The sequence below is a fragment of the Hyperolius riggenbachi genome, chromosome 2 (genome assembly GCF_040937935.1).
Source record: "Hyperolius riggenbachi isolate aHypRig1 chromosome 2, aHypRig1.pri, whole genome shotgun sequence".
Lineage (NCBI taxonomy): Eukaryota > Metazoa > Chordata > Amphibia > Anura > Hyperoliidae > Hyperolius > Hyperolius riggenbachi.
This window is the reverse complement of record NC_090647.1, coordinates 451,818,467-451,838,774: the sequence shown is the minus strand read 5'-3', so window position 1 is coordinate 451,838,774 and position 20,308 is coordinate 451,818,467. Positions and strand designations below refer to the sequence as shown.

At 46.5% G+C, this 20,308-nt stretch overlaps 1 protein-coding gene across 1 annotated transcript in view; it reads right to left on the bottom strand.

Moving 5' to 3' along the window:
- LOC137546970 (carbohydrate-responsive element-binding protein-like) overlaps positions 1-5,610 on the bottom strand; it is a 155,233-nt gene extending 149,623 nt beyond the window's left edge. The window contains exon 1 of the mRNA XM_068270065.1: positions 5,351-5,610. Within this exon, the coding sequence (XP_068126166.1) occupies positions 5,351-5,589 (239 nt within the window). The 5' untranslated portion in view covers positions 5,590-5,610. The remainder of the gene's footprint in view (positions 1-5,350) is intronic.
- Positions 5,611-20,308: the final 14,698 nt, after the last annotated feature.

The following is a 20,308-nucleotide window of genomic DNA, read 5'->3' as shown; positions in this document are numbered from 1 at the left end:
GACTTGCTGAACTTTGTTACAATTGCATCCTCCTCATTGCAGACTTCATACCTCCCATCCAGCCTACGGCCCCTGCTCCATTCCTTAGTGAATCCTTGCAGGTTCGCCTGTGGTCACCACCAAGGAGAGATTCACAGAACCATTGCTACAGCTAAACACTATTCACATCTACAGCGTTATATTAGTCCAATAGTGGGCAAAAACAGAGCATTAGAATGGGTCACAGAATGTTGCTGCACCATTAATCAAGTCCACATTCTCATCATACAGCTAGCTAATTGCATGTCAAAGCAGAAAATGCTGTCTATAAACCTAGCTGCTGTAAGAATAATACACAGGGACACTTTGCTGTTTACTTTGGTGCTCCAGGCAAATTATTGTCTGGGAATACACAAATATATCCAATTGTGACCTGACTATTAGGTATTCCGTATTGCTTGACACAGAACATTGCAGTATTACTTTGTATAGACTTAAAATCCATTAATTATTTTAAGACATTTTGTTTTCAATTTATCCGAAATTTTGATCCTAAAATGGTTGCAAAAGTATCTCTTCTCCTCCTAACTGACCCCAGCTGCTGTCTTGAAGTAAACCAGACATCAAAAAAATGAAAGATTTGATACTTACCCAGGGCTTCCTTCAGCTCCATAAGTACGTCTGAGTCCTCCGCACGGTCTGCCATTCAGCCACGATCAGCCCCAGTAACTGCTTCAGTTACGTCTGTCTGGGTCTACTGCGCATACACGGGAGGTTCGCACATGTGCAGAAGACCCAGGCTGGACCCGACTGAGACAGTTACCGGGGCTGATCGCGGCTGAACAACAGACCTCAAGAGGATGGCGAGGGACTGGAGGAAGCCCCGGGTAAGTATCAATTCTTTCGTTTTTTTGATCTCTGGTACACTTTAAAGCATACTTGAATTGAGGAAAAAAAAGATATTTACCCAAGTAGAGGGAAACCTCTGTATAGTCCAGAGGCTTCCCCGATCTTCTTATGCCCCTACGTTCCTGTGCTCGGTCCCTCTAAACAAATTCAATAATGTTGTTAAAGAGGACCTAAACTCTTCCCCAGGAGAGAAGGAAAACACAGAGAAACCCACCCTGTTTGTATCTGTGTCTAATTTTCCATTAACTGCTAGTAATGAGCCACTGTAATATGAGATGTTAACTGTTCCGCAGTGTGCCGTGCAGACAGGCAATATGTAAACACAGGAGTTTAACCCTGTGTGCGTTCCCAGCAAACCAGGAAGTAACTATACTGCAGCATCTCTGAGGAGCTCTATAAGCTGTAACAAGGAAATGTTTTTAGAGCAGAGAGAAATTCCTGGGTTTAGGTCCCCTTTAAATATGTTGCTCAGGGCCATACTCCCCTTCGTGTACAAGAGGGGCTGCACCGCGCAGGTGCCAGTATGGTCCACATGAGGCCGCTCGTGCATGACTTCCTCCGTGCACAAACGGCGTCAAGCGGCGTCATGCTACTGTGCAGGTGCGAACCCTTCTAACCCCTTTGCAATGTGGCTGTGTTAACCTCCTGGGCGATAATCCCGAGCTGAGCTCGGGGTATATCGCGCAGGATTTCTCAGGCCCTGGTGGGCCGATTTGCATAATTTTTTTTTTGGTACACGCAGTTAGCACTTTGTTAGCTGCGTGTAACTTCCGATCGCCGCCGCTCGCCGCCAATACACCGCTACCCGCCGTGCCGCGCAGCCCCCCCCCCCAGACCCCTTGCACAGCCTGGCCAATCAGTGCCAGGCAGCGCTGAGGGGTGACGTCATCCCGCCCCGTCGCCATGGCGACCAGGGAAGCCCAGCAGGAAATCCCGTTCTGAACGGGATTTCCTGCTTACTCTGATCGCCGAAGGCGATCGGAGTGGGTGGGGGGATGCCGCTGCGCAGCGGCTATCATGTAGCGAACCCAGGGCTCGCTACATGATTTAAAAAAGAAAAAAAAATTTAAAAAGTGCTGCGCCCCCTCCTGGGCGATGCAATTGTATCGCCCACAGGGTTAAAGAGGAACTCCAATGAAAGTTATGTAATAAAAAAAGCTTCATTTTTACAATAATTATGTAGAAATGATTTAGTCAGTGTTTGCTCATTGTAAAATCTTTCCTCTCCCTGATTTACATTCAAACATTTACCACATGGTGATTTTTTTACTGCTGGCAGGTGATGTCACTGGAAGGAGATGCTGCTTGCTTTTTTAGCAGTGGGAAACAGTTGTTATTTCCCACAATGCAACAAGGCTCCCACAGTGTGATGTCAGTACCTCAGTTCTTTAAGGCGCTGACATCAAACTGTGCTAGGGGTTTCACCACAATATCAGCCATACAGAGCCCCCTGATGATCCGTTTGTGAAAAGGAAAATATTTCTCATGGGAAAGGGGGTATCAGCTACTGATTGGGATGAAGCTCAATTCTTGGAGGTAATTATCTAGTATTTTTGTTTTTATTTATGACTTCAGATTTGGTGCATTCGCACTATATCTGTTGCATTGCAGAATATTTCTGCATGTCAACTCATTGTCCATACAATTGTATGGGCCGGTTCACATCTCTGAGTTGTAATGGATCGCATTGTTGTAACTTGCTGCATGCAAGCTTTGAATTGACAGGTGTCAGAGCAGGATCCTCCACCAGGCAAACTAGGCAGGTGCTTGGGGCCTAGTGGGTGTCAAGGGGCCCACCAGCCACCTTCTTTGACCTCTCTCCACTTCAGCTTACCAAAAGGACCACAAGGGAGCCTCAAATCTACTACCTTGCCTAGGGCTCCATTACATTTCTGACAGGGTCCCAGTGTGAACCCAGCCTAAAGTTAGCCATACTCTATACAACTGCAGTGCCGATTTCGGCAAAAAACATCTATCCTAATCATTGAATGTTGCCCACAGGTCGACCACACGGCTCAGCACAATTTTTGCCCAATGAAATATTTTTGTCAAACCAAACATCTAATTGGGCAAAAATATTATATATTGTATGGGCAGCTTTACTCTTTTACAAAGTTCAGATGAAAGGAGTACACTACTATCTTCATCTCTGAGGTAATCTCTTGTCTGCCACCTACAGTATCTGATGTACCTGTGCTAAGTTCTCTGAGCTGACAGAACCTAATAATAAAGAGCAGTGTGTTGTGAAGGGGGATAGAAGTCTTGCGAACTGTACAAAGTGCAGTTATGATTTTTTTTTTTTTATTTGCCTCATGCAGTGGGAGAGGGAAGCTGAGGAAATAAAATCTCGGAAACTGTCCATACACCTTAAAGAGGTACTGTAGTGAAAATAACATAATAAATAAAATTGCTTATTTTTTTTACAATATTTGTTTTTAAATTATTTAGTCAGTGTCTGCCCTTGTAAAAGCTTTCCTCTCCCTGATTTACATTCTAAAATGTTTGTTACTGAGAGTTCTATGCACAGAGGCAGATATTGCTGCTTTCCAGTAGGAAAAAAAAACTTTATTTCCCACAATGCAACTAGGCTCACAGACAGCAAACTGTCAGAACCAAGGTCATGACATCACACTGTGGGAGGGGTTTCACCACAATATCAGCCATACAGACTTCCCTAACGATCTATTCGAGAAAAAGTAAAGATTTCTCAATGGAAAGGGGGTATCAGCTACTGATGAAGTTCAATCTTAGGTTAAAGTTCCTCTTTGAAACAAACTTGTATCATGTAAACAGAGGAAACTGAGGTAACTCTGTAGAGGGAAGCCTCATGATGACCTAGAGGCTTCTCCGATCCTCCTGCAGCCCACCGTTTCTCGCCAGGACTCTCTTTTTCATCACAGCCACACTCCAGTCTATGTACAAGTGTGGCCACACTGCACAGACGCATGGATGGCCACCATCTGCTCAGTAGCATGGAGACTCTCGTGCATGGAGGAAAAACCCGTGCATGAGTGGCTCCGAACTACTGTGCAGGCAATGGCCATCTATGTGCATGCGCAATGCGCCACGCTCTTAAGTGGACAAGTGCGTGGCCACTCAAACTTATTTGACAAGCCCTTGTTGAATAGGTTCAAAGGGCCTCAGCGTTGGAATAGCGAGCTTGAGGGAGATGAGCATAGCCTCTGGATTATTAAGAGGCTTACTTCTACTAAGCTAAGTATTTCTCTTTTTCACTTATTAAAGTCAAAGGTACACTTTAAAGTTTTAGCATATTTACACCTAAATGCGCTTTAAAATAACTTAAAATTACACTCTGACCATTAATGCCATGTAAATGATTTGCTGATTGTGATTGCGTTCTAAAATACAGGCTTATCTCTGCCAATGCCTACAATGCAAAAGTGCGCCAGAAGCAGCTGGTACATCCGTATTAAGTGACTACAGATATTACCACTAATTCATCTGGGATAGGCTAGTCAGTTTCGACAATCAACATAACCTTGTCGAAGCAGTGGGGATAGTAGCAAAGCACCTTATTTACTCAAAGACCAGCACAGCCTGTATCTCTTTTACTATCAGTATAAGCACTGTGTAACATATATTGTGCAAAGTGTGAAAACATATACTCGCATGTTTGAAATAGGGGCGCAATTAAATGTGGGTACCCAATTTCAACTAGTAGAATTGTGTTATTTAGAGATATTCTATGTTTTTAAAGTGTAAATTATGTAGTAAAATCTTGATAAATAATACCAATATTTTACTACAACTTAACCTGACCCTATTCTCACACAGAACTCTACTGTACCAACGCCTAACCTCAACCGCCCACCCCCCACACATAACCCTTAAAAAGATCCCCTTCCATGCCTAACCTTAACCTTACATCCCACCCCTAACCTTTACTGCCTAACCCCACGCCCAACCCTTAAAAAACATCCTCCTCCACTCCTAACCTTAAGGCCTTGTTTCCATCTGTGCGCTTCTATCCGCTTCTGTCCGCTTTTCAGCAACATGTATCAATCTGTAACATTGAAGTGCTGATAAAAAGCGGATAGAAGCACACAGATGGAAACAAGGCCCCCATCGCAATTGCAATAATGTTGGGGTGCCATTTTAAATTTGTATTGTATTACATTTGAGGGTATTTGGGCATCTGATAACTATATAGAACACCTCGGGCACCCAAATGTCACACTATGGCTGCAATTTGTAATGGCACGCAAGTTTCTTCCAATAGCACCTGCTACAGTTTCCTGCTTTGCAGTACATACCTGGGTTGACATACCTACCTGTATATTTTCAAAAAAAAAATGTGTAAATTGAATAATACAAGTACACTGAGTTCTCATTTTCAGACACTTTTGATTAAAAGTACACTGACACTTAACCCTGCTGGCCACATCCTTCAATAGATAAGTGTGAAGCGTCAGATGTGCAGCCAGCACCCAGCCCTGCTCACCTGTATGCCAGGCTCATGCACTCGAATAGTCTGGTGAGCGTGGGGTCAATGCCGCTGGCTGGGGCACAGCCTGGGTGCTCCACTTCTTTCCCCCGGTGCCTCTGATCGTTATGGGGGGAGGAGACCATGAAGTGTCCGCTGTGGATGACCTGCAGCCGGGGCCGGAGCCCCTCCGTATCGGAGTCCGAGTCAGAGTCCGCAGCGCCCCCCGGGAGCTGTCCAGAGTCGCAGCCTGCCATGTTTCCCGCACACCCGAGGAAGTGACAGCAAGGGACAGCCGGGCGGCGAAACCACGCCCAACGCCATTACACTCCAATCGTAAGAGAAGGAGAAACCTCCAACTACAAAACTCCCTATCACACGGGGCTTATCTACATAACCACGCCCATCTGTCATAGGTGCTCAGGCAGGTGATGGGGTGTGCTTGGCTTCCCAGTGCTGTGCAGGCAGCGCAGCCTTCAGGCAGGGTGGCATCCTCTCTCCTCCTTCAGCTGGCATCAGCCTCTATTTACTACTGCTAGGAAGCTCTGTGCTGATCGCTGTTCCCTTCCAAGTCTCCGAATGTTATCAGTGCGTTATTATCTCCATCAACTTATAATTATGTAACTTCTTTCGCTGCAGTGGCTGATATTTATACACGGGCGTGCCTCGAGTGTAACTCTCCTGTGTCACTAGATGGGAAATCTATTACACAATCTGCACTGCTGTAAGTTAAGGTTACCTCCAGTTTGAACATTACATTTTACAAGTGAAGTGACAACCTTAATTGACCTCAACCTATGCTGTAATTTGGGTGCTGCATGAAGCTGGTACTAAATGACCCTGGAAGCAAGCTGTTGCTTCCAGAGTCGGAAAAATGGGGATCAAAACGTGAGGTTTGTGCAAATGTTATTACCATATTACTATTTAAATGGGCAGCACTTAGAACGCAAGCACTGCAGACATCATGTACCAACCTCAGTCCCGGGTTTACATCAATGGAGCCTATAGGCACAAATGTCTTGGCACCTTAGATTTCGTGCTTCCTGAATCTACAAACTCCTGGTAAACCACACGGCAAGTGTGCTGACTGGCCCAGCTGTCACTTCTCCCTTACTTCTCTTGCCTGTCATAGGTAGCTACAGTTGTCCCCTAGCATAAGGTAGCCAGAGGTACCCTCAGTATTAAGTAGCTAGTGGTGCCTCCGACTGAGGGGAAATCTCGTCAGTGGAATTCCAAGAGCTGGATGAGTAACCTCTCATTGACACTCTGCTCGGGACTCTGCATAGGAAAGGAGGGATGGAGTCACTAGGGGAGGGGAGTGAGCCGCCTTTCCATCATCATGTGCCTGTAGGCATGTGCCTACAGTGCTGTATGGTTAATCCGGACCTAATTGCCCAGCAAACGTCCCTGTGAACCAGCCCTAACCCACCCTCTACCTGCTCCTGACACAAACCTATCCCCCACCACCACCACCAATATCTGCACCACCCTCCACCCCTCTTTGTAATCTCAAAATGTAATTTGTTGCATGTGATCCTGCGCCTATATTATACAATTGGTGGCTTGATAGCTGTAATTAACATTAGGGCTTATGTGGGGCCCTTATTACCATCCAGCACCCACATTACTTTCTTCACTTTAAAATCCAACTTCAATTCTTTATATTTGGATAGTGTCACAGAAAGAGGTAAGAACAACTTGTGTTCTTATTACTATTTATGTCCCTGTTGGACAGATTTTCCATCACTTCTTGGCCCTCGGATCTACATGGAGCTTTGTGTTGCTAAGATGAAATGGATATTCCCTAGAACCGGAAACTAGGTGTAACGATTGTGAAATTATCTCCATGGTCAGCCCACAACATGTGCGCCGACACTGCGGAAACCCTCCACAAGCGTTTAGATAAGGGAACCCAGCTTTGGTGCAAATGCACCTGTCGAGAGGAATTCCAACCGGCAGATGGTGCTGTGGAGTGCAGAGGAATAAACCCTCTGCACAGCCACAGATGCCAGGTAGAAATTGTACGAAGTGAAGCGATACAGGGCAAGATAGCCTCTCTCTCTCGAGAGAGAGAGAGTGATTACAGAGACAGAATGTATGTATGTCCACCAATCTAGTCGCCACCCAGCGACGGTTAACATACAACACTGAAGACTAAAGTGAGAAAGCAATCGCAAGAATAGCAATTGCTAGCAGAGACACAAGACAAAGTAAAGACAGAACATAGAATGAATAAAGACAGAACCAATTAGCAAACTGCAATCCAACACGAAGGAACTGACAGAACTAGCTAAACGCGGTGACCACACGTTAAGCGCAATAGCGACAAAGCGCGTTTAAGGCACGGTCGCCGCACGTTAAAGCGCAACAGCGACAAAGCTTACCAACCCTAACTAACTATTGAGCACAGAACAAAAAGACAAACAGAAGGCGAGAATGCTTTGCTAATCGGTTGCCTAACACCAGACAACAGCAAGCGTTCACACTAGACAAAAGCTCAGGCCCACACTCCAGGAACATAGGTCAGAAGGATCCACCGCCTTTACCGCTAAGGCGGATGCGATCCAGACAGACAGATGGAGCAACCAGTAGCAACCGCTGCTCTGGCTTACACTCCAAGACAGAGTACAGAAGGATCCACCGCCTCTACCGCTAGGGCGAATGCGATCCAACAGACAGACAGATGGAGCAACCAGTAGCAACCGCTGCTCTGGCTTACACTCCAAGACAGAGTACAGAAGGATCCACTGCCTCTACCGCTAGGGCGAATGCGATCCAAACAGACGGAGCGATTCACTATCAGCCGCCGTTGGAGAAAGTGCAATCACAATAGATAATACAAGACAGAATCAAGCCATAAAAATAATTTACAATCTGACTGCATTAGAAGGAATGCTAGTGCACTCCCAAGGATAACTACTCTAAAACAATATTAGCAAACAATCAGCAGAGGGGCTGAAACTCAAGGTAAGTCCAGCAGAACCAAACCTTTATGACCAGCAGGGAATTCTGGGAGGAAATGGCATTTATACTGCAAGCCTTCAAAAGAGGCAGAGCTATCAATAACCAGATGAGTGAATGCAAATCCCTCACCAGAACAGCAAGTCTGAAACTTGCAGAGTGAAAACAGGTCTCCTTTCCAGGGACCTGCAGCATGCAGACCTGAAAAATGGTCAAAAACCTGCCTGCCTGTGCAGACAGCAGAGCAGATCATTACACTAGGTACAACAAAAAATTGTTAGGGATTTGAACTTGGGCTCTACAGCAGGAAGGGGAACCTTGCAATACATAACCTGTTAATATGTGGAATACTTATACCAGGCTTAGCTGACAACATGGGAGCAGAGGGGGGATGACACAACATGGCATCTTCAGCCTCATATACACAAATACAAGGACTGCCACTCTTGGGGATTGGGAATTCGGCTGAAAGTTTAGTGATGTTTATAGCTGTGTCACTAGCCTACTGGCTAGCAATATGTTCTGTAGCTATGGAAAAAAGTGGAAGAATGACGCCACAGTACACAATGGAGCAAGGTGGGTAAGGAGGAGCCTGCCATTGGATAAAATGATCCAGCAGTGTGGATCTCTTGGCAAATCACTGGGTCCTGTGTAAGCCCGCTGGATTCTCTGCTTAGGTGGTCCCGACATCTAGCATGTGTAGCCTTAGTGGAACTGGCATATCTTTTATCAATGAACACATTTATGGCCCATGTCAGTGTTTGGTGTTACTAAAATACAGACACAAGGATAAATGTGTAAGGTAGTTTCACGATAGCTCGTTGCAGACAGAACTTTACTAATATATCTACTTATATATATTTTAACTGCACAGAGACAAAAGCAAGCCATAGGGTGATCTAGTCTGGTGGGTAAATTAGTTAGCAGTCTGAACTTTAGTAATGCTACTACAGGCTTAGGAAGCCAAAGGTGTCCACTCAACTTAAGTCTTGGCCTGGGAGGTTCTCTGTGTTGATCAAAGCACAACATTTGTGTACACCACTTCCCAGAAGTCCCATCTTTAAGCTTATTAAATTGTCTCTCCGCGTCTCCATGGAAATAAGCACAGAAACCTCAGGTGTTCTTGATATTGTTCTTATCTTTAATGCAGTAAATCCATCCAACATTTTCAGACAATACATTATATCTAAATGGATGACAAAAAGACAGCCTTTTTACATGTTGATTGTAGTTAATAACACTCCTTTCTGACACATCTGTGATCTATTGATTAGGTCTAATCATCTATGTATAATCAATCCTGCTCCTGTCTGTGCACAGGAAAGCAGTAAGGTTAATTACTAGACAATACTATAAATGAGGTATGCAGAGAGCAGGTCTAATCTGCAGATCACAGACATGAGTAGAGCTTTCACAAAGAGATGGGCAGCACAGGGCAGTGCAGTTTCTAGGCTAAAATGCACCCAGGGCGAGGGTGTAAAAATTGCGCCCCCCCGAACAAGGTATGGGTGCCCGCAGTATAGGTTAGCCAGGTCTAGTTGCACTTAGTATAGGTCCCCCCAGTATAGGTAGCCAAGAATAGGTACCCCAGTATAGGTAGCCAGGCATAGGTGAGCCAGTATAGTTGCCCCCACTATAGGTTAGCCAGGTAGGTGCCTCCAGTATAGGTAGCCAGTATAGTTGCCCCCAGTATAGGTTAGATAGGCAGGCGCCCCCGGTATAAGTTAGATAGGTAGGTGCCCCAGTACAGGTTAGCTAGGTGGGTGCCTCTAATATAGGTAGCCAGAATAGTTGCCCCCAGCATAGGTTAGATAGGTAGGTGCCCCCAGTATAGGTTATTTAGGTAGGTGCCTGCAATATAGGTAGCCAGTATAGTTGACACCTCTATAGGCTAGCTAGGTAGGTGCCCCCAATACAGGTTAGATAAGTGCCCCCAGTATAGGTTAGATAGGTAGCTGCCCCCCAGGGACGGATCTAGGGGGGGGGGGCAGGCGGGTCTCTTGCCCCAGGCGCAGTTTGTTGAATTCATAAAAAGGGGACAAAATTGGTATGGGGCATGGCAGTTTAGGCGCCAAAACCTGACCTTTAGGCGCCAAAACCTGACCTTGCCCCAGGCGCAACTTGGTCTAGATCTATCTCTGCTGCCCCCCAGTGTAGGTTAGATTAGGTAGCTGCCCCCCAGTGTAGGTTAGATAGGTAGCTGCCCCCCAGTGTAGGTTAGATTAGGTAGCTGCCCCCCAGTGTAGGTTAGATAGGTAGCTGCCCCCCAGTGTAGGTTAGATTAGGTAGCTGCCCCCCAGTGTAGGTTAGATAGGTAGCTGCCTCCCAGTGTAGGTTAGATTAAGTAGCTGCCCCCCAGTGCAGGTTAGATAGGTAGCTGCCCCCCAGTGTAGGTTAGATTAGATAGGTGCCCCCCGGTATAGGTTAGATAGGTAGCTGCCCCCCAGCGTAGGTTAGATTAGGTAGCTGCCCCCCAGTGTAGGTTAGATAGGTAGCTGCCCCCCAGTGTAGGTTAGATAGGTAGCTGCCCCCCAGTGTAGGTTAGATAGGTAGCTGCCCCCCAGTGTAGGTTAGATAGGTAGCTGCCCCCAGTGTAGGTTAGATAGGTAGCTGCCCCCCAGTGTAGGTTAGATAGGTAGCTGCCCCCCAGTGTAGGTTAGATAGGTAGCTGCCCCCCAGTGTAGGTTAGATAGGTAGCTGCCGCCCAGTGTAGGTTAGATTAGGTAGGTGCCCCCCAGTATAGGTTAGATAGGTAGCTGCCCCCCAGCGTAGGTTAGATTAGGTAGCTGCCCCCCAGTATAGGTTAGATAGGTAGCTGCCCCCCAGTGTAGGTTAGATAGGTAGCTGCCCCCCAGTGTAGGTTAGATAGGTAGCTGCCCCCCAGTGTAGGTTAGATAGGTAGCTGCCCCCCAGTGTAGGTTAGATTAGTTGGTGCCCCCCAGTGTAGGTTAGATTAGGTAGGTGCCCCCCAGTGTAGGTTAGATTAGGTAGCTGCCCCCCAGTGTAGGTTAGATTAGGTAGGTGCCCCCCAGTGTAGGTTAGATAGGTAGCTGCCCCTCAGTGTAGGTTAGATTAGGTAGCTGCCCCCCAGTGTAGGTTAGATTAGGTAGCTGCCCCCCAGTATAGGTTAGATGGGTAGCTGCCCCCCAGCGTAGGTTAGATTAGGTAGGTGCCCCCCAGTATAGGTTAGATAGGTAGCTGCCCCCCCAGCTTAGGTTAGATTAGGTAGGTGCCCCCAGGATAGGTTAGATAGCTAGCTGTCCCCTATAATGGAGGGGGGAGCCGGAGCCGAGGGGAGGGCAGCCCGAACTCTCCCTCTCCTCTCCCGGGCGCCCTCCGTGCTCCCCCCTCAGATGCAGAGCGAGCAGCCGGGAAGCGCTGTTTACAACTCACCTCGCTGGCTCCAAGCGCTGCTCTCTCGCCGCTGGTCTGTCTCCTCTCTCTGCATAGATGCAGATACACACGCTGCTTCCTGTTTCGCCGGAAGCAGCGTGTGTATCCGCATCTATGCAGAGAGAGGAGACAGACCAGCGGCGAGAGAGCAGCGCTTGGAGCCAGCGAGGTGAGTTGTAAACAGCGCTTCCCAGCTGCTCGCTCTGCATCTGAGGGGGGAGCACGGAGGGTTCCCAGGAGAGGAGAGGGAGAGTTCGGGCTGCCCTCCCCGCGGCTCCGGCTCCCCCCTCCATTATAGCGCCCCACTCCCAACAGCGCCCCGGGCGGCGGCACGCCCCGCACGGCCCTAAAAACGGGCCTAGCACAGGGGATAGTTTTGTGGGAAAGTTGACAAACCAGTTCAGTAGTACTGGGGAATGGGCATAACTAATCTTTTATAAATGCATTGGGTTTGGTGCTGATTTATAAAATGTTTGTTAACTTTACTTATTATTTAGCACTTGTGCTGATCATGAGATTACAGCAGGCTGACACTCTGCATGTCTTGTTAGGAACACATTAGAAAAGAATGTGTCACTTCAAGTAGGTTCTGTAAAGTGTGATGGATATACTTGATTTGCTCAGAATTCTTTTGCCAGCCAAAGTGAAGTTTTGATTTAAAGTAAATCTGTTCTGTCATTAGGCATATAAATAGTATCAGCATTATTACCCAGTTACAGGCGCATGCAGACAGATGCATGCATTTCACTGTATGATGCAGGAGGCACGTTTGGAGGAATGTAGACCACTGTATGACTGGATGTGTCAGGACACCATGCAGCTATATGAAACCGGATGAAAGGTAAGCAGAGAGACATCATGTTGTTAATACTGATTGATAACCTTGTCGTGTAGTGACAGGTTGCCCAGCAAGTTAGAGTGACTGTTCCAAATGACACACCTAGCAGGGGAAAACAGATTAAAAGAAAAGGCCATTTTTTATTCTTTTTAAAACTTTATTGGTAAAAGATACATTAATGTGAAGAAGGTATTTCCCTCATTTCTCTTGCATATTTTACACAAAGTAGTTTCTAAATTGATCTTCAAAGCCCCTGCCCAGGCAAAACTTTTCAAAGCCTTAGTGGTATAAAATATGAATACAAACTTTAGAAGGTTTTGAAATAACTTAAAGGGAAGGTCCGAGATAATTAAAAAATAAAAATCTACTTAACCGGGGTTTCCTCCAGCCCATGGCAGCCGCCCTGTGTCCTCGCCACAGCTCTGCTCCCAGCCGGTGGCCCGGGGTCCCCTCCGGTGCGGATGCCGACCATGTTAGGTCGGCATCTACTGCACCTGCACAAGAGCCGCTCCGGGTCACACTGACGTGATCTGAAGTGTACTGCGCCTGCGCAGAATACTCCAGGTGACGTCAACGCGACCACATCGGCATCTGCAACGAAGGGGACCCCGGGCCACCGGCTGGGAGCAGAGCTGCGGTGAGGGCACAGGGCGGCTGGAGGAAGCCCCGGGTAAGTTGATTTTTGTTTTTTAATTACCTTGCATCTAACCTTTAAAGAGGAACTGTAGTGAAAATAACATAATTAATAAAATTGCAATATTCGCTTGTAAATTATTTACTTAGTGTTTGCCCATTGTAAACATTTTCATCACCGCAATGTTCATTCTGAAATTTATCACAGGTGAGCAAGTCCTGTCAGGTGATCTCTGCAAAATGTTCATTTACCAAGAGTTCTATGCACAGAGGGAGATACTGCTTTCTTGACAGTTAGTAACAGACATTATTTCCCACAATGCTAGGAGGTTCACAGACAGGAAACTGACATCACACTGTGGGAGGGGTTTCACCACAATACCATCCATCCAGATGTCCCTCATGATATGTTTGTGAAACAGTAATGATTTCTCGTGGGAAAGGGGGGATCGACTATTGATTGGGGTGAAGGTCAATCCTGGGTCCTCTTTAATGTGTGTGTTTTCACCATTGCTCTTTACTGTAAGTAGGTGATTTTATGGCAGACTGAACAAGTAATTCAGCACCATTGTCCACTATGGAAGGGTGGTTGAGTCACAGATTGCTGACTACCTCTTTCTGCATCCTGATTGGTTGGAGTAGTAGATGGGCAGCTTGCCTATGTCCTTCTCCTGAATTCCGATTAGATGAGGTGTTGAGTAGGCATTGTTTTATATGATTGATTTTTGCACCTTGTTGATTTTATAGGAATTTTGACTCTTCCACATTATGTATTTTTATCGGTGAATGGAATTAAAATTGGAGATATTATAAGAATTGGATGGTCCAGCTCATTTAAACCTGCCAAGAGTTCATTCTTTGAAATGCTGTATGAGCTAAATATACAGTATGAGGGGCAGGAATAGTGTTGGCCGAACAGTGTTCGCCACTGTTCGGGTTCTGCAGAACATCACCCTGTTCGGGTGATGTTCGAGTTCGGCCGAACACCTGATGGTGTTCGGCCAAACCGTTCGGCCACATGGCCGAACTAAGAGCGCATGGCCGAACGTTCCCCGAACGTTCGGCTAGCGCTGTGATTGGCCGAACAGGTCACGTGGTTCGGACCCGAACGCGCTTTGATTGGCCGAACTGTCACGTGGTTCGGGTAAATAAATACCTGAACCACGTCATATCTCCGCCATTTGTCTGTGGGTTTAGCTTTGGGTAGGCAGGCAGGGTAGTTCGCGCTCCAGCCACGCTAGCCAGGGTCCCCCCAGTCATTGTGTGTCGCTGCTGGGAACAGTAGTACACCGCTCGCTCAGCCACACTATATAGCATTGTGTTTACTGCCACTCTGTGTACCTCGCTCAGCCACACTATATAGCATTGTGTTTACTGCCACTCTGTGTCTGCTGGGAACAGTAGTACACCGCTCGCTCAGCCACACTATATAGCATTGTGTTTACTGCCACTCTGTGTACACCGCTCACACAGCACTATATAGCATTATTGTGTTTACTGCCACTCTGTGTCTGCTGGGAACAGTAGTACACCGCTCACCCGCTACTGTATAGCATTGTGCTCTGTGTCGCTGCTGGGAATAGTGGTACACCACTCACCCACCACTGTATAGCATTGTGCTCTGTGTCGCTGCTGGGAATAGTGGTACACCGCTCACCCACCACTGTATAGCATTTCTGTACTGCCACTGTACTGCTGCCAGTCAGCGTGTACTTTAAGGATAAGTGAAATGAGGAAGAAATCCGGTGAAAGAGGGAAGGGCAAGGGAAGAGGTGTTTCCCCTGACGGTTCACGTACAGGCCACAGGGGAGCACCCAAGAAAACCCACTCAATACCGCCCATGTTGTCCAAGACAACAACCCTCACAAATCCAAAAGAACAGGACCAGATAATTACTTGGATGACCTCTCAAGCGTCCAGCAGTGGGTTAAGCAGCACCAGCACATCACGCACGAGGTCCGAGTCCTCAGCCAGTTACAAGGAGCCAGTGGGCACAAAGCTGACACAACCGGCAGCGACACCACGCACACAACTGCCAGATAACCAGTCCGATGAATTACCTCAGGACACAATGGGGTATTCGCAGGAGCTATTCCCAGCCGACCAGGAGGGCAGCAAACAACACAAGCCGCAGCTAGTGCCCAAAAGGGAATGGTATCGGCAGTGTCCTTGGAGTGGGGAAATTTTCTGACACCCATGCAGCAGCAGCCCACAGAACAGCAAGCGTGCAGATCCACCTCCAACACCGATCGCCTGGAGAAGATGGTCAAGGACTACATGTCAGATGGCGTAGCTGTGTTGAACAATCCATCTGCACCCTTCAACTATTGGGTATCGAAGCTAGACACCTGGCACGAACTGGCAATGTACGCAATAGAGGTGCTGGCTTGCCCGGCAGCCAGCGTTATGTCGGAACGCTGTTTCAGTGCTGCCGGAGGCATCGTCACAGATTGGCGTATCCGCCTCTCCACAGAAAATGCAGACCGTCTGACTCAAATTAAAATGAATCAATCCTGGATTGGAAACGACTATGCAACACTCCTGGACCCCAAGCAAGTAACATGAACAATGACCATCTGTGATGGGTTAGCGTTGCCGGTCCCTGTTTATTGAACCTCTCATCTTTATTACATTTATGACTGCATGGCGGCAAAAAGCATTGCTATATCCGCACGCTTCTTGTCCTCATGCAAGGCCTGGGTTGTTGTGTCTCAAAAAGCGTGGCCTTCTCCTCCTGCGCCTCCTCCTGTTCCATCACGTGTGCTGCTGCTGCTGCTGCTGGCCTGGGTTAGCGTTTCCGGTCCCTGTTTATTGAACCTCTCATCTGTATTACATTTATGACTGCATGGCGGCAAAAAGCATTGCTATATCCGCACGCTATTTGTCCTCATGCAAGGCCTGGGTTGCGTCTCAAAAAGCGTGGCCTTCTCCTCCTGTGCCTCCTCCTGTTCCATCACGTGTGCTGCTGCTGCTGGGTTAGCGTTGCCGGTCCCTGTTTATTGAACCTCTCATCTTTATTACATTTATGACTGCATGGCGGCAAAAAGCATTGCTATATTCGCACGCTTTTTGTCCTCATGCAAGGCCTGGGTTGCGTCTCAAAAAGCGTGGCCTTCTCCTCCTGCGCCTCCTCCTGTTCCATCACGTGTGCTGCTGCTACTGCTGCTGGGTTAGCGTTGCCGGTCCCTGTTTATTGAACCTCTCATCTTTATTACATTTATGACTGCATGGCGGCAAAAAGCATTGCTATATCCGCACGCTATTTGTCCTCATGCAAGGCCTGGGATGTTGTGTCTCAAAAAGCGTGGCCTTCTCCTCCTGCGCCTCCTCCTGTTCCATCACGTGTGCTGCTGCTGGGTTAGCGTTGCCGGTCCCTGTTTATTGAACCTCTCATCTGTATTAGATTTATGACTGCATGGCGGCAAAAAGCATTGCTATATCCGCACGCTTTTTGTCCTCATGCAAGGCCTGGGTTGCGTTTCAAAAAGCGTGGCCTTCTCCTCCTGCGCCTCCTCCTGTTCCATCACGTGTGCTGCTGCTGCTGCTGCTGGGTTAGCGTTGCCGGTCCCTGTTTATTGAACCTCTCATCTGTATTACATTTATGACTGCATGGCGGCAAAAAGCATTGCTATATCCGCACGCTATTTGTCCTCATGCAAGGCCTGGGTTGCGTCTCAAAAAGCGTGGCCTTCTCCTCCTGCGCCTCCTCCTGTTCCATCACGTGTGCTGCTGCTGGTGCTGGGTTAGCGTTACCGGTCCCTTTTCCTGGAACCTCTTCTCTGTATTACATTTATGACTGCATGGCGACAAAAAGCATGTTACCTGTGCAAAGAAACATGACATTTTCCACATTTAAAAGACAGTTTTTCCTTTGAAACAATCAATTTTCTCAAAAACTATAAGCTCTTTTTCAAATATTTTTTTCCCCTCTTGTACCCACTCCCAAGGTGCACATACCCTGCAAATTTGGGGTATGTAGCATGTAAGGAAGCTTTACAAAGCACGAAAGTTCGGGTCCCCATTGACTTCCATTATGTTCGGAGTTCGGCGCGAACACCCGAACATCGCGGCGATGTTCGGCGAACGTTCGCGAACCCGAACATCTAGGTGTTCGCCCAACACTAGGCAGGAACATTGATTCTATAGTGTATTTAAAAACATACTGTATTTACTTTCAAGTTAAACCTGATCGAAATCAATGGAATCATTGCCTTGCTAGGCTTGTACTGCTTATTGAATTGTATGCCTGTAAATACCCAGTCACCTAAGTTGGCGGTGCACAATCAGTTTTTGATCGATAAACTTTGCAAAACGAATCAGACATTTTTCAGTTGGTCATGTTGGGATCAGTTGGTCATTAGCAAATTTAAATTTAATTGATAAGATTTAAGCTACTAACTGAGGAAGCAAAGAACAGGAAATCCTGATTCCTGCAGACAGCAGCCACAAGCAATCCTGGTGTACATGTACAGACTGCTGTAAAGGGGAAGCCAAGTAAACAACAAGCAGTCATAGTGTTGGGGTTTAGACCCGGTTCACATTAGCGTTTTTTTGCGGATCAGAACCAGACCGTATACTGTACAAACGGAACGGACGCGAATGGATCCAATGTTAATCTATGAGACCGTACACGTCTGTCCGGATACGTTACCTACGTTCCGGTCCCCGGATCGAGAAAATGCTACAGGCCCTAATTTTCCGGACCGTTACTCCATGCGGACCTGAAATGGAAGGTTTTGCAGGGCAATAGGAACCAATAGAAAATGGAACTTAACAACACACTGGCTATAAAAACTGACCTTTCTAGCCACTTCCTGTGTACTCTCTATGGTACAACTGCCATCTTGGTTTGTTTGGCACATGGGCCTAGCAGTGCTACAGGAGTGGGATCCATCCCAGTTCATTGATTTCCGGAAAGAGATGGAAGTCATCAGGCCATACAACATTTAGATCCTGATTGTCAAAGTGCAGGGGCAACCTTTCAAGGAGTAGAGGGTGCACCCACTTTCTCCTGCGAAGAGTAGGCCTCCGTCCCACATAGGAGGAGTAGGTGAAAATTAAAAACAAGGCTATTCCAAGCCAGAAGCTGTAGAAATACGCTGGATCCATTGTCCAAACAGCAAGCTCTCTCCTCAACAATGACCACAATGTATTTACAGATCATTCAGAGTTCTGGTGTATATATAGCTATCTTTAAGCTAATTTTAGAACTTCCCTTTTAAAACAGAAACTGACACAAAACATATGCAAAATGGATACAAATGGAACTGAAACGAACCGGAAACGGATTTAAACCGGTCCGCAACGGATCCGTTCGAACGGACAACGGATCCCTTGGAACTGACAATTTTGGCACGAAACGCTAATGTGAACCGGGCCTTATTGGGAGCAGCATAGGCACAGGAAAGCTTGCATGCCAGCAGACAATAGCCACATAACAGTCTTCATGTACATGTAAACAACAGGGAGCCTGAGCATTCTCAGATGTCTTCAGGATCCAAATTAGTGATGAATGTAAACTTTATTGATAAACTGAAGGCAATTTGAGGTGGAGTTGGCATATTTATGACTGAGTTCAGGATACTTATCCTATAAAAAAATGCTCTGCTGTTGTATATTGTGGTGAATGGATTTTGTATTCCTTTTTGACCCCCTTGCCTTGACCTCAGTGGGTATTCTGTTTTATTTATTTTCAATAAAACTCTTGTACATATCGTGATGCTTTGGCATCCATTTGGCATTGGCTGGTATTACAAGGAAGGTGCAGTGTACACTGAACGGTACACAAGCTTATTGGGCAAAGTACACAGCAATGTTATATTTGCAAGGCAATTCTGGACACATTTACACACAAATAAGCCAGGTAACGGCAACTGTAAAACAATGAGCTGGGTTTACTAATGCTGGAGAACATCAATGATCCAGAAAACCTGGACTGGATTATTAAAAAAAAATCCTGCTGTTAAGTCATGCAATCCCCAGCTGGGTCATCTTAGAAAATATAGAGAATTGCAAGAAAATGTGCTTATCCTATACAATAAATTGCAAGTGTCCCTACGTCATCAACTGAATGGTCGTGTGTCCCTGGCTTTTTTGTACTGAGCATGTGCGCAGCCAGGGCAGATAGGACACAGGGCCGGATCTCACAGTTTGCTGTGTGTGGTTCACAGAGGTTCTCATTGCATTGTGGGAAATAACAGCTTTTTCCAACTGCCAAGCAAGCAGCTCCCTGTGTGCATATACTTTAGACAGTGGTGGGGAATGAGCTAGTGGGACGCGTATGTGCGCGGCTGCGCGCATTGCGGGGGGTAGCAGCTGTGACCTATCACCTGTTTTTTAACGGGCGGGCCTTTTTACTAGTATTATAATAAAATGTTAACATTTTTATAATACATTGAGACACTATCTTATAATAAATTGTGACTACTATCTTACTAGGGTTCAGAGACGTTCAATAGTGTTCACCCCCTTGGAAAATAATGTATGGGTATCATCATGTAAATATTTAAGAGGAGGCTGGTATCCACATTTTTGACTGTGTCCATGGCACCCCATGTGGTCACACATATCAATGGCCTGCTCTGTTTATGTGTCAATCCAGGTAGTAAGTACAATGCGGCACACCTTAACCAAGGGTATTCTGGGTAAATAACCAACCACCAAAATATCATAAATAGTAAGTCTAGGATAGCACACCAATCTTGCAATAATGTTGCTTTAATTCCAATCAGTTAGTCCAGTTTGCTAGCAGTTTGGATTAACTGATTAAATTATTAAAGCAATATTATTGCAAGATTGGTGTGTTAACCTATCTTGGACTTACTGTTTATGTGTATGTGTGAGTCTCTCCCCACGTGCAAATGAAGGGGAATGGGAGATACTGGTGCCCAGAATTCCCCCTGTACCAGAAATATAAAATAAAGACCACGGTAACACTACATGACTGCGCTTCCCCCACTTCCATCTTGTATCTGCATCTAGTGTGAGTGTGTGTCTTCCAAACACCCTGATTATAATCTTTTTGAAAAGAAAGTTTCGGTTTCCAGAGTGCCAAGGGTTAGAGTCAAAATATTTTTCAAGAAACTTCAAAGAAAAAGACTTACAAACAATGCAGTGCTTAAGGGATGTTGAACTCGAAAAGCAACTTAGCA